This window comes from Rhodamnia argentea, chromosome 4, assembly GCF_020921035.1.
Source record: "Rhodamnia argentea isolate NSW1041297 chromosome 4, ASM2092103v1, whole genome shotgun sequence".
NCBI classification, from domain to species: Eukaryota; Viridiplantae; Streptophyta; class Magnoliopsida; order Myrtales; family Myrtaceae; genus Rhodamnia; species Rhodamnia argentea.
The window spans coordinates 17,333,001-17,346,082 of record NC_063153.1 but is presented as its reverse complement, the minus strand read 5'-3'; the positions used below and the strand labels follow the sequence as shown (position 1 = coordinate 17,346,082).

Sequence of the window (13,082 nt, the reverse complement as noted above, 5' to 3'; positions counted from 1 at the left end):
GACCCCACTTGCGATTCCAAGAGGGGGCCATTGACTGAAACGATACATGTTCACGAGGTCGGGAGCCGAGGACACTCTGGTCCCGCCGGTCATCGTCTAGCCTAGTCAAAGAATTGTTGAATGAGACAAAAGTCATATGATCGAAGCCAAAATATTCGTTCAGAATCTTGTTCGGACACAATCCTTCGTTTGATCATTCAATGGATTATGCAGGCATAACAACTGACTTATGCCACTAAAGTTCAACGGGTTCTAATTACATATTCTGTTTTACCAACTGGGTTTCGGATTGTGATAATCTCCGCGAAGTGGAAAAACAAAGCAAAAGCAGCCAAAAAAAAAAAAAAACCTTCATTATCATGCCAAGTTTCGTGGAAAGTTGTTGGTCTATCAAGCTATGTAACATCGACACGATACGAGACACGAAACATGACACGACACGATACGATATGCCGACACGTGATTTCTAAAAAAATAGAGAATTCCGACATCTTTGGGACACATTGTATATTAAATATATTTATATATGATAAATTATTATTTTTATGATTTTATAAATAAATAAATAAATAAATAATAAAAAGGAGCCATAAGATACATAATCCGTGAGGTGCTGACTTGTTTTCAATATCATGACCGGCACATTCTCTCCCATTTAGTTCGCGCTTTTCGTTTACTTTTGTATCCCACATTGGCCAATAAGTCAAGAAAGAGAAGGAAAGCACAGTATCCTGAAGCAGCACACTTGGCCCGGACTAGCTGATGGGCCATCAAGAAAGCCCATGGGTGGAGGGCAAATGATGGCCTCAAAAAAATGAATATTTTTCCAATTTACCTTTGGGACTCGCGTGTCCTATTGGTTGACTGCGTGTCGGAAGTCTGGACATGCATTGACTGCGTGTTCGGCCGTTTGGGGAGAACTAAGGCTAGTTTTCATTTTATGAATGATTTTCTAAAAATTAAAATTTAGGTGTCAACACTGATTAACACCTCCTTTCTGTAACAAGACCTTGTTCAAACAAAAAAGAATAAACCCAAACATGTTCCAGCATGTCACGGGGTTCTTTGGGTCTGCCGTGTTATTAGATGGACGTCACGCACAATAAATAAACTCGATACAGTTAGACATGCACTTGTAAACACCTGCCACATGGATGATTACGGGGGTGCGGGACTCACATCCTCAGCAACCAAACTGGGGAATCTCAAAATTTATCCACTGAAAAAGTCATATATTTATGTGAAGACATTGGAGGAGATTCTTTTAGTGCAGAAGTGTTCTTAGATCTCATCGAGAACCTATCGTGAGTGAAGTTATTGAAGTTGAGTGTGCAACTTTAGGCGTTCTCACTCAAAGGCCAGTGGCAGGACGGATTTAATTTGTTAACCTGATACATGCGGGTGAAAGAATCATACAAGCCCTTCGTTAAGAACAATTGAGAGGTTGCAGTGGACCTATTCATCTCGAGTAAACCAGCATTCACCTCGAGTAAACCAGCATTCACGCACTCATAAGGCGATCTATGCAAGGCATTAACCCAGAAACAAGCTACCACATCAAGAAACAAATGATCACAAGATGCAGAACGCAGAATCTCAACGAAGAGAGATACAGCAAGAAGCAAGCAATGGGATATTGCACTTAAATAGGAATAGAAGTATAGAACAGCTCGGTAACATTTGATGCTTGATAGTCCCATTTTACAGCACATCACAATAGAAACAGTTGTGAAAATAAATATCATGCTGCTAATCCAGCTGACTAACTTGGACGGACCACTCACAACATCAACTAAGGCCATGAGTTTATCAATCCTCGGGTTACCTATATCAGGTGCAGTCATTTTGTAGAAGCCATCTCATGGGACTTTCAGAAAGCATAAGCACTATTAATCCAACATAATCCATAAAGCTTGTTCTCGACAATCTCAAGTGACGGGTGCATCCAAAGATAGTTGATCGGGAAACCATTTAACATTTTGCCTAAATTTACATGAGAATCTTAAAGTACCTGAAACTAACAATGGCACTTCCTTACCGAGCTGCCACACATCTACCTGATGCTGCCGTTCTTAATCTTTGCTTCTAGTTACACAGCTGCTTTGCCTTTGTAATATGTAGACAGCTTTGATAGGTTATGAAGTCTTAGATGGATCAACCTTAATCACCACTCAACTATAACCCTTCCCCAAGCAGTTCAGACAACGCTGTATCCTGTGAAAAAAAAGGAGTAATACACCAGTTCCGGATATCTTGGTTCATTTAAGATGTTCTTCTACACGGGATTCAACAGATTCTTAAAAAAAAAAAAAAAAATTCAGACGATAACAGTAGGGATACACTTGACAAACCTATTTCCGTCGCAGGTGGGGCAAACGCAGGGGATTATGACGATGCTGTCGTGCAATGGCGACGACTGGATCGTGGCATTCCCTTCGCACGGCTTGCATAAGAAAAACCCTTTCCCTTTACACGCCATACAAGGCAACGCGAGCTTTTTCTGTAGAATTCAATCAACTTCGAGGTTTTTTTTTTCAGTATCAAGAAGGAACAAAACCTTTCCGAGGACTAAGAAAGGACGTGACTTTTTACCCGTTTCGTCTCGGAGACGGACCGAAGCGTGCTGATGGTGATACTAGAGACAACGTTGAGAGAGACGATGCCGCTTCGGAATCATGTTCTCAGGAGGAACTTTTTTCGGGGCCTTTTCGTCGAACAGGTCGAGTGCAATCATAGGATATCCACCAGGCCCTTCACATATCCGAGTAGAGAGAGACAAAACAAGGGACCCAGAAACGAGCAAGTACGAGTACCCTTGTAAACAGTCATGGACTCTCACCTTTGTATATGCTAATTACGTTTTCATGATGCTGTAAGTCCTTATTGAACATCTTCGATTTGCGGGGCAAGTTAAAAAGAATAAATTTTTTTGTTGGGTCCAAAAGATGAAAATATTTACCATTCACTTAGTTATTTATATAATCAAGGGAAAATTTTTAAATGATGACTCGAAATATCCTCATTTTCTCAAATTATTTTTATTTGAAATAAGAGCATGAAGTGGTCATGAGTATTTCAAATAAGAGTCTGGAATGGCTATGATTGTTTCAAATAAGGGTATGATCTCGCCAGGTGACCGGTCGATTAAAGGCATTTTCACCAAAATACAAATCGAACCTAATTTTTTGTTAAATTTAAAATAAAATAAAAAGAAGAAGAAGGAAAAACAGGCGAAGAGGGCTAGCAAGTCCTCACCAGAGCCAAGAGAGGACCGCAACGCTCTCCTAGATCTAGGCAAGGGCAGCTGACCCTCATCGGACTTGGACGAGGTCTTGCTGGCCCTCCCGACTAGAGAAGGGAGGCAGTCTCCTACCTTGTTTTCTTTTCTTTTTGAATTTTAATTTCTTTAATATTTTTTAAAACAAATAAAAAACAAACGATGAAAATGCCTCTAACCAACGTGAGTGAGTGATTCAATCTTAGCTGAGTTGATATAACCGCTGCATGCCTTTTTTTAATAAGGGCACTTAAGACCCACTTTTTGCGCCTTTATTTAAAATAAGATCCATTTTTTTTTGCCCTTATTTAGAATAATATTTAATTAGGTCCGTCGATTCGTGTTATAGCGTGGCCTCGACACGAGGATTGCTGATCCGAACATCACATGTTTAATGAACAAGTCAGCCACGAACACAACACGGTTAATAATACAGGAAAAACCGTAAACCAACTGCAAGAAGGAAAACAGGAGAGTTTAGTCTGGCAAAAAGCCCTATCTGATTTTTATCTTTAGATTTTATTTGACGACTTAACACGTCTGCAATCTTTAGATTTTATCTGTCAATTTCTCAGAGCAGTTGGTTGCCCTTCGTTCAATGTCTTAGTGTACCTGTACCTAGACACCGCCGGTTCCGGTTCCACGAAAAGGTGGAACCGAGAACTACCGGAAAGGTTCGGGCCGGTTCCAGGGCCGGTTTGTTAACGAACCGGGTTCATTCCGGTTCCTTTTTTAATATTAATTTTTAAAATAATAAATAATAAAATAAACATAATAAATTATAAATTATAAAATACAATTAAATTGTACATTTTAATAAAATATGGGGAAAAAAAGAGAGAGGAGGAATGAGCTTGAACTTAATGAATTATCATTAAGCGCCTACATATCTTCTTGGATATAGAAGAATCAAAGCCCATGTAGTTCTTTTATCTTTGAGAACCCCAACTTATCTCATCGTCAATCGACGCTACCTTGGGTACCGTGGCGGTGGTATCTCCAATATCATCTCTAAAAAATTGTGTTCACGATCTAGCCTTGGTGTCGATATTTCGCCTCGTCCAATCGTCGACACAAGCTTGAGCTTCCACAGTCCGGGCTTAATCTTGAACGGCGAGAGTCTAAAATTAATCCTCCAAGCACTAAATGCTTGTTCAACCCAACCGTTGAAGAATGAGTTGCTAATATCCAGTGGAGAGGGTGAGAACTGGATAATCGATTTGGTGACTCTTCCACCACTTTAGGATTTCAAATCTACTATGTTCACCACGAAACTCAAATTGAGTGGTTAAATATTTTTCTAATTCGAAATACTACCTTGCCCCTTTTTATTTTTTTTGCCTACTTTTAAGCATATTATACCCTCTACTAAGTGAACTATCACCTTCGCTACGTAAGGCAGTAGATTGTAAAGATCCAGAATCACTTAAATCAGATCTACTACAAAATTCTCCATATAATGCTACTATAGATTCTTTAACATCTCCTAGTATATTTGAAATATCTATTGAATCTTCCAAATGTAAACAATCATGATAATACACGTTCAAATAATCTAGTAAACCGTCTAATTTAATACGTGGATCAAAAACAATACCAACTAAATAGACAAGAGGAATTTGCAAATAATAATGCAACCATTTTTCTCGCATTACTAAAATAGTTCAAGTTAATTCGGTATCATTTTCATATTCACTAAAAACACTATCAATATTAACACACTCTATTAAAAATAAATGCGTAGTAGGATAATAAATACCAGATAAAGTCTTAGTAGCATCATTAAAAATTTTCAAAAAATCTAAAATTGTTTTGCAAACGTCCCAATGTTGAGGAAGTAAAGTAATTTCGGGAATATTTTGTGAAATAAACATACATAATAAATCTTTATAATCAAAAGTTTGCCGAAGCAACTCGTACGTAGAATTCCAACGAGTCGGAATATCTTTTGGAAATCTTCTTGCCCTTCTCCCATTTTGTTTACAAAATTTTCCCCATGATTTCATAAAATGGGGATGACTCCATAAAAATTTAATTGCACCTTTTATTGGGGCGAGAGAAGTGTCAAGAGTTTGTAAACCATCTTGTACACATAAATTTAAAACATGACAAGCACATCTAATGTGAAAAAATTGTCTGCCAAAAGTGGGTTTGCAAATATTTTCTAATTCGGGAATAGAAGCGGTATTTGCGGCGGCATTATCAAAACCAATTGAAAATACTTTATTTATCAAATTATATTCTTCTAAAACTTGCATAATTATTCTATAAATATTATGAGCCAATGTCTTTCATCAAAAACTCGAATGCAATAAGTCTTTTTGGATCGTCCAATCGTCACCTATCCAATGACACGTGACACCCATATAAGAATGAATTTGCCAAGGATCACTCCAAATATCGCTACCTATATGCACACGTCCATTGAATTTCGCAAAAATTTTGCTAAAGATTTTTTCCTTTTTTATAAAGATGAAAAAGTTCGCGTTTAAGAGTATTTTTGGAATAGTTAGCGCTTGACCAACGCAATATTTATCAAATATTTCATATTAAAATTTTCACCAAGATTAAACGGAGCATGATCAAGGGCAACATATTCAGCTAATGTTTGTTTATAAAGTGCATCAATGTAACGAAATATAGGATGAAGATTAGAAGTGGCGTACCTGGAAATTTGTTGTTTCGTATTGTCGATCCCCGCTTGCGTTGGATGTTTTTTCGTCAAATGCTGACGGAATGTTGAGTAGCCGTCTCCTTTCGTAAACTTATATGTTTGCGAACAATATTTACATTTTATATTATACTTACCTTCGCCTTTATCACGTACCTTGTCGAAGTGTAGCCACAAGTCGGATGTGTTATCTCGGCCCTTCCGTTCCTGCTCATTTGCTGTTGACGTTTCTTCGACACCGGGAGGATGAAGACTTTCTTGTGTTGGGATGTGCTCGACGTTCGAATCGGGACATAGTTGATATTATCGTCGTCGTCTTCCCAACATGCATACTCACGAGGATCATATTCAGGAAATTGCTCGAATCTCCCATAGTCATCTTGCCCTTGTGCATTTCCGCTTTCACTTGCCATTTTTGAGAGAATTGATCGGAAATCTGATTGAGAGAATTGAGTTGGGATTGAGAGAATTGGGAGGATTTGAGCGATTTGAGAGGATTTGAGAGAATTTAAGAGAATTTGAGAGATTATTCATAGAATTTGTGACAAAAATGAAAGGGGGAGTATATGTATTCATAGGCAAAAATTATTTTTAATTATTTTTTTTCCCAACGACCAAAGAGCCGTTGGTTTGGGGGAGGGGAGGGGGGGTGGACCGGGCCGGGCGAGAGAGGCAGAGAGCCGTTGGGCTCTCTGCAGTCTGTCCCACAGCTCCCCTTTTTTTTTTTTTTTTTCACGGTTCGGAACCGGCCCGGAACCGGGGGTTCCGGGTCAGTTTCCACGGTTATGGTGGGCCCGGTCAACGGGCCCAAATGGCATTGTCTACCTGTACCCACCAACAATCTTCCAACGCTATGAACAGAGAGTAACTATAACCCGAGAGAACGTGATTTCTAAAAAAGAAGATTTTTAAAAGAGAATCTGTTGAAAACTGGCGAAGAGCCCTATCTGGGTATTATATTTAGATTTTACCTGTTGACTTAACACATCTACATCTACAATCAGCGTAATTAAAGACGCGGTGGCAAGAGAAGAAAATGCAATTGTAGCTATACAGACAGTAGAAGCATTTCCTTTTCCATCAGATGAAATCAGTATTTGCACGTACCTTAAGATTGACATCGACAGCGCCCAAAATTGACGACAGAGGGGCAACAAATGTGATATGAAATTTTCTCAAACTGTTTCCCCGGTCAGTCATATATCATCTCCTCCCCCAGAAAAAGTAATAAGGCTAAGTGTGACCCACACTTGTACCCTGGAACCATCGTCACAAAAATGCTGTGCAAGACAGCGAACAAAGTAATCTGTTGAACCATGAGCTCCCCCAAAACAGTCTTCAGCGCTTCTCCAGGACAGTCATTCCTTCAGCACCAAGAACAGGTCTTGCAAGTACGAATATGCATCTAAACCTAACCTAAGGTGGTAACAGTTCACTGCAGGACAATTCTGCCGCATGGATAACACAGCACGGTGTTACTATCTTGTTCCAGGTTGGATATCCGATCCGAAGAAAACCTCAAAAGATTTGTCAGCACTATGCTTCTATCCCTGCTTGTGTATATTTACTTTCACCGATGATTATTTGAGAGCCACCACAAGCAATGGCTAAACATCTCGCGAAAGTACAAAAATTAACGCTTGCTACTGGAGGATAAGACCTCATCCAAAATCAGATGTTCAAATTACGTCTTCATCAGTGGAGGTAAATCCACATTGAATTTACATTTGAAGAAGCACCACCACCGTGTTGTCACTAATTCAGAACATGACATTGGAAATACAATGCCCGAAATTGCGGAAAAACTTGCATAGTTCCCACAGAAAATACTGTACCAGATATATGAAGCAAGTATTCATATCACGGATGCCTTGTAAGAATTGCTATGCACTTGTGTAGGTCTCAAGTGCAATTGATCCTGCAATTCAGATGAATGGAACATCTAGAAACGAGAAAACAATTCAGTCTTCACAATGTATTTTGCAATGCAAACATGCGAACTGCGATCAATCTGTCATTTTATATAAAAATCAAATATTAGTGCAACATTAACATTAGCGTACCAGCAGCTTTTGTTCAGCAAAAAAAAATCCCATCTTTCACTTCATCCTTGATGTGAATTGACCCTAACCTCTGAGGAGGCCCCCCCTCCTCTATGTAATATCTAGCTCTAAACGCCGCTAAGTGGGCATAATAAACCGGGGGCACTGCAAGATGCACAAAATATCAAATTCGGATTCGAAAAACACAAAAAGAAAAGGTAAATAACAGATCTCAGCCTAACCTATTGACACCGCGCTCATGCATCGAGCATGTCTGCGCAGTTCAAATATAATCATAAGATAGGATCCAAAAAGTGAGGAAAATCAATTAGAAAGGGAATACATACGTGTAGCACAAATTGTTGGTGAGTCTTTGGAGCTGATCAGCACCGAAGTCGTTCTCATCAAGTAACACATGGTAGTGTGTCGCCCGACTTGTACTCCCCTGCATCATGTGAATTGCATGTTACATATGATTTACATAACAAAAAGAGAAAATTCAGGGGTCACATCTATAGGCGCGTTTCACCAAACTTGAAGGAGATGAGTGTCACCTTAATCCCAGTATGGCTCTTTAGGTAGAAATCAAATTCTGTGGGATGACAGATTGTAGTATCAACGACAGTACCTAATCAAACATACTATAAATTTAACTACTTGAAAAGCCAACTCACTTCAGTTAATTAACAAGAAAATTGAAGAGTTATCATACCAGGTAGTACATTGCCGCTCGCGTCCATTTCGTCTTTCTTCTTATTAGGAAAGAGGAGTGTGTGGTTCCGCTTTTGCACCACAATCAAGGTTACTGGAGGATGATAATTTGGCCTAACCCAATGACAAGCCTACGGCAACACCAACTTGAGTTACAGTTGGAAAAATGAATCTAAAATCTACTTCAAAAGGAATAATGATAGCAAATATTGTATGAACCTATTCCCCAACAAATTACCTGGCGAATCGCTGTCATTTCGCGGTCAAGACCTTCAGAGAATTGACCTTCGCTGACCCCATCCCTGTGGTGATAATCAAACTTCAACAGCAATGAAAAACAAAGCTATCTGCTTTAGCACAAGGATAAAGTAGCACACCTGTAGAATATTATCCTACGAGGTTCATTTCCAGTAGAACTTGCGAAGTCCCTAATCAATTCCCTGCAGGAGAACGTGAAAGTGAGTTGGGGGAAAGCATAAACATTAATGATAGGAGCCAAAGAAAACAAACAGGAGCTTACCCAATCATTCCTCCAGTGGGGGTGCACAAATCTTTAATAATTTCTCCTCGAGGCTGCGTAGAAAGACGGGCTCTATATTTGGTCACCTCTGGCCAGTCCATGGAAGCTACCACCTTGTCATATCAAAACCAGCGATTGTTCAAAACACTTCAAAATAGCGAATGACAACAGTGTAGGGAAAAAGCATACCGCTGCTATGGCAGGATTAGTAGTGTTTCCAGGTTTTGGGTGGGTTACATCTGCCCCAAAGATTGTGGTTGCCTCATCAACCGAGAAAGGTATTGTCCTCTGGATGGCTTTCACTCAAAACAGTATTTGTTCCACCAACCTATGACCATCAAGCAGAATGGTCAATAATCATAATCGAAGAAATAGAAAATTCCTGCATAAAAGAACCCCGCAACCTTGACATTAATTTGCAATGCCAGATTTTCCCACTGTGACTTTCCCATTGCTTTAGCTTGTTCAGGTCGCCAACACTGGGAGACAATTCCCAGTTCAGTATCGCATATTCTTTTAATCTTCCCTGTAAAGGAAATGGTCATTAGAAAAGGGAAAGTTTTAACGCCCTAAGAGCTCTAAAGACGACAACTAAAGGATAACTTACCATAAGATCCAGGAAGGTCTGGTCAGATAATCACCAACAGCTGAAGTGCTTTTGGAGATCCCTTCGTCTTTGCAAGCACTGCCCGAGAGTCTTTGTCAATATCAGCAAGGACTCTCTAAATCTGGTTGGCTTCACCATGCCTTATAGGGAGTACTGGAGAACGGTTAAAATCCTGCGAGGAGATGAGAATTTGTCAAGGCACAAATAATTTGTACCTCATAACATCACCAGTAAAGGAAACAAAATATATATATACACGTATATATTCCGTCACATGACAGTGCTCTGTCAGTAGATACCTACCATCCCTTTACTTCTACAAACACGGACCAAATCTTCACAAATTCCATTAGCGTCAATTTTCAAGGGATCTGACAAGTTTACACACATCCAGGCATGCGCTCTACCTCCATCGACCATATTCTGCAAAGAAATAGCAAAAAGAAGAATTGATCATGCTCAAAATGTTACAGATAACACTGCGATGACTGTTCATTCAATTTTTCTGCACCACTAGTAGATGGAAGTAGCTCACCCTCTTTTGCATAGTCCACCGTCCCCCGTTGGGACTGAAAGTGGAATATAAACCCTCCGTGACTCGATATTTGATCTGCAACAATGGCAAAATTCAGCTCACGAAACAAGAAGAAATGGAATGCAACCACTCGAGGCATTCAGTTTCGGTTTCTCACAACAGATGTTGACCATCTTACCGTCAGTGGTGGCAAAACGCGAGCCTTAATGGAAACAAGTTCCTTTGCCACCGACATTCCGAATTCTTCGATTACCGAACATTCTTGATCATACTTACAGATTATCTGCACAAGCATGCGGTGGCTTAGCATGGAAGTTGCACTGTTACCAAAAGGATCTACTTATAAAGCCATCTAATATTTCCTACCTGCCTGATACCTTTTTCCCTCTCATCAGGGTATTGCGCATACGCTTTTCCCAGAGCATTTAGTTGCCTTCCATTCAATGGCTGAGTGTATCACTGCCCATCAACAATCGTACAAAGCTGTAAACAGAGAACCTAGACCTTTCAATACCAGAGCTAAAAACAGAAGATTTCTAACAAGAGAATCTGAAGAAACAAACAATCTTGTCATGTTGAACAAAACCTCCATTGGCAGGTACGTATTGCGTCCCGCTTCGAGAGCGGGCAATGAGGTATTCTGCAAATGGATATGGTGTCTGTCCTGGTAGAACTTTACAATATCTTGCCCATTATTTGACCTGATTGACCAAATATCCATCGTGAACATTTCGTAAAACACAAAGCTTACTATGAGAATTGAAAAAGTAGGCTACACAGTTCCTACAGGTCACAATTATAACAGGAGTACAAGAACGGGTACTAAATTCAGGGAGGATTAAATTAATGCTAAAACAATCACGTCAAAAGATACCAAGTGATGGCACTTCAGTTACAGTTTACCAGAATGAAAAGGAGCAGGCATCATAGGCAACAAATCCTTAATATCTCAAAAGTAAAAGGAGTCAAAACAGCTCTTACAAGCCATCATCTCACATCGATGTTTCCTTCTTCTTCTTCTTCTTCTTTTAACTTGATAAGTCACATCAAAAAATTATCCTGAGAAGAAACTTTCATAAAGAAGGCGGTGGACAATATGGAAATGGGGCAATTGTTCAAAGAACATTCACTTTTGACAAAGAGAAGGTGTAAATATATAACTTAACGGTAACCCATCCAACATGGAGACTATTTTTTCAATACGCATGAAGCATTCCTGCACAGCAATTTTTGCCACAAGAGAATCACAGGAATATCTCAGGTTATCAAGTTCTGTTCCTAATATATCGATGCCACACAAGACTAAACGATACTCTTTTCAGCATCTAATCTTCTTGCCCAAATACAAGATAGACTGTGTGCTACAACACATGCATTATAAACTAGATGTAGAATCAAAGAGAGCAATGCAAAAGAAAAAGCGTCCTCACTTGGTTTGCATCAGTGGCTCATTGGTTAATCCAGTAAACCTGTAGCTTCTCTCATAACCAAGGTGAGAAGTTTGCACCCTAATGCCTCTCAAAGCCTTCTCCACCTAAGATCCCAGAAAGGGCAAGGGAAATGTCTGAAATGAGGGAGATTTTTGTAACTCACTTGCATTAGAAAAAGAACCAAGAATTGGTCGTACCTCATGTCGCGACCTAAAAATTAATTTAGGTTAATGGATTATTAGGTTAATTAGGTGAATTAACTAACCTAATACGAGACTCTCTCAAGCCCTACCAATTCGCAACTTAGGTTTGATTTTTTTTAGGAGCCGTCACTAATCTTTTTTTTTTTTTGTAGGTAGATTAGAAACCTATATAAAATAGCGGAAGAACTATTTTATCTCTACGAACTAGAGAAATTGAGTTCGGGGACTTGGTTATGTCAATTAAAAATTAACGCCCTTTCGGTACCAATTTCATGAGAATGTCTTTTTGACTAGTTTATATGAATTGGATGTTTTTTTTTATGTTTCCCCTTTTCTTTTTTTATGTTCGAATTTTTTTAATGAATTTGAACAAAATTAAACAAAAATGCCCATAATATACCTTTAATTCCGAATATTCCGAATTTTTCAATAAATCTTCTCATTCCCAAAGATCCGAGCCGGAGCGAGATTTTATCTGCTACATCCTCGAGTATTCGAGCCGATGCGTGGATAAATATATAGAAATACAACGTCCCTTCTAGCCAAAGGGCATAATACGAATTTCTATATTTAAATCACCATCCCATTCCATAAGATCATGGGCGTGGTGTGTGATTTAATTTTCCGACGGGACTAGGCACCATGGAGCATACATTATAGGCAATTTTGTTTAAAAATGTGCAAATAGTTATTGAATTTTCAAAAATCCTTAGGGGATTCCGGAATTTTCAAGAAGATAGGCTCCTATCCACAAATGATTGATATCTTTTAAAAATTGGAAAGATTATCTCTTGAGATTTGAAATGAATTTTCAGATAATTATTCAAACCTAAAAGATATTATCAGAATTTTAAAGGGTTTCAATTCACCACTAGATAATCTTGAACATTCCAAAAGATGTGCACAATATCTTTAAGATGCGATCGGGATCTAGATTATCTCAAATGTGCTAAAGATATGCCCAAAAGTTAAAATATGATGGATACGCCAAGATATATGCAATTTTCTAGAGATATGCTCAAAATGCACAATATTCTCCCAGATTTTCTCAAGGTCAAACTTAGTAACAATTGATGCAGAATATTA

At 38.9% G+C, this 13,082-nt stretch overlaps 2 protein-coding genes and 1 long non-coding RNA gene across 5 annotated transcripts in view; all 3 read right to left on the bottom strand.

Annotated features, from left to right (window-relative positions):
* Positions 1–1,617: 1,617 nt before the first annotated feature.
* On the bottom strand, positions 1,618–2,666 carry LOC115731565. Its single transcript, XR_007198155.1, has 3 exons — positions 2,593–2,666; positions 2,352–2,500; positions 1,618–2,214 (listed from the first exon to the last, which is right to left on the bottom strand). It is a non-coding gene; the product is annotated as an uncharacterized LOC115731565 (long non-coding RNA).
* Positions 2,667–7,706: 5,040 nt separating this feature from the next.
* The window catches only part of LOC115751000 (protein FAR-RED IMPAIRED RESPONSE 1), a 146,105-nt gene continuing 140,729 nt past the window's right edge, over positions 7,707–13,082 (bottom strand). The window contains exon 8 of one of the 2 annotated variants that reach the window (XM_048277091.1): positions 7,707–7,866. In XM_048277091.1, the coding sequence (XP_048133048.1) occupies positions 7,804–7,866 (63 nt within the window). In that variant the 3' untranslated portion in view covers positions 7,707–7,803. The remainder of the gene's footprint in view (positions 7,867–13,082) is intronic. The other variant, XM_048277090.1, reaches the window with a different exon arrangement.
* On the bottom strand, positions 8,463–10,044 carry LOC115732129 (protein argonaute 12-like). Of its 2 annotated transcripts, none has more exons than XM_048277098.1 (7): positions 9,829–10,044; positions 9,626–9,747; positions 9,222–9,334; positions 9,079–9,141; positions 8,921–9,003; positions 8,738–8,810; positions 8,463–8,631 (listed from the first exon to the last, which is right to left on the bottom strand). In XM_048277098.1, the coding sequence occupies exons 2-7, from the start codon at positions 9,671–9,673 to the stop codon at positions 8,619–8,621; spliced, it is 393 nt and encodes a 130-aa protein (XP_048133055.1). In that variant the 5' UTR covers positions 9,674–9,747; positions 9,829–10,044; the 3' UTR covers positions 8,463–8,618. The 2 variants fall into 2 exon arrangements, with proteins under 2 accessions (XP_048133055.1, XP_048133054.1); XM_048277097.1 differs by having other exon boundaries at positions 8,464–8,636; positions 8,743–8,810.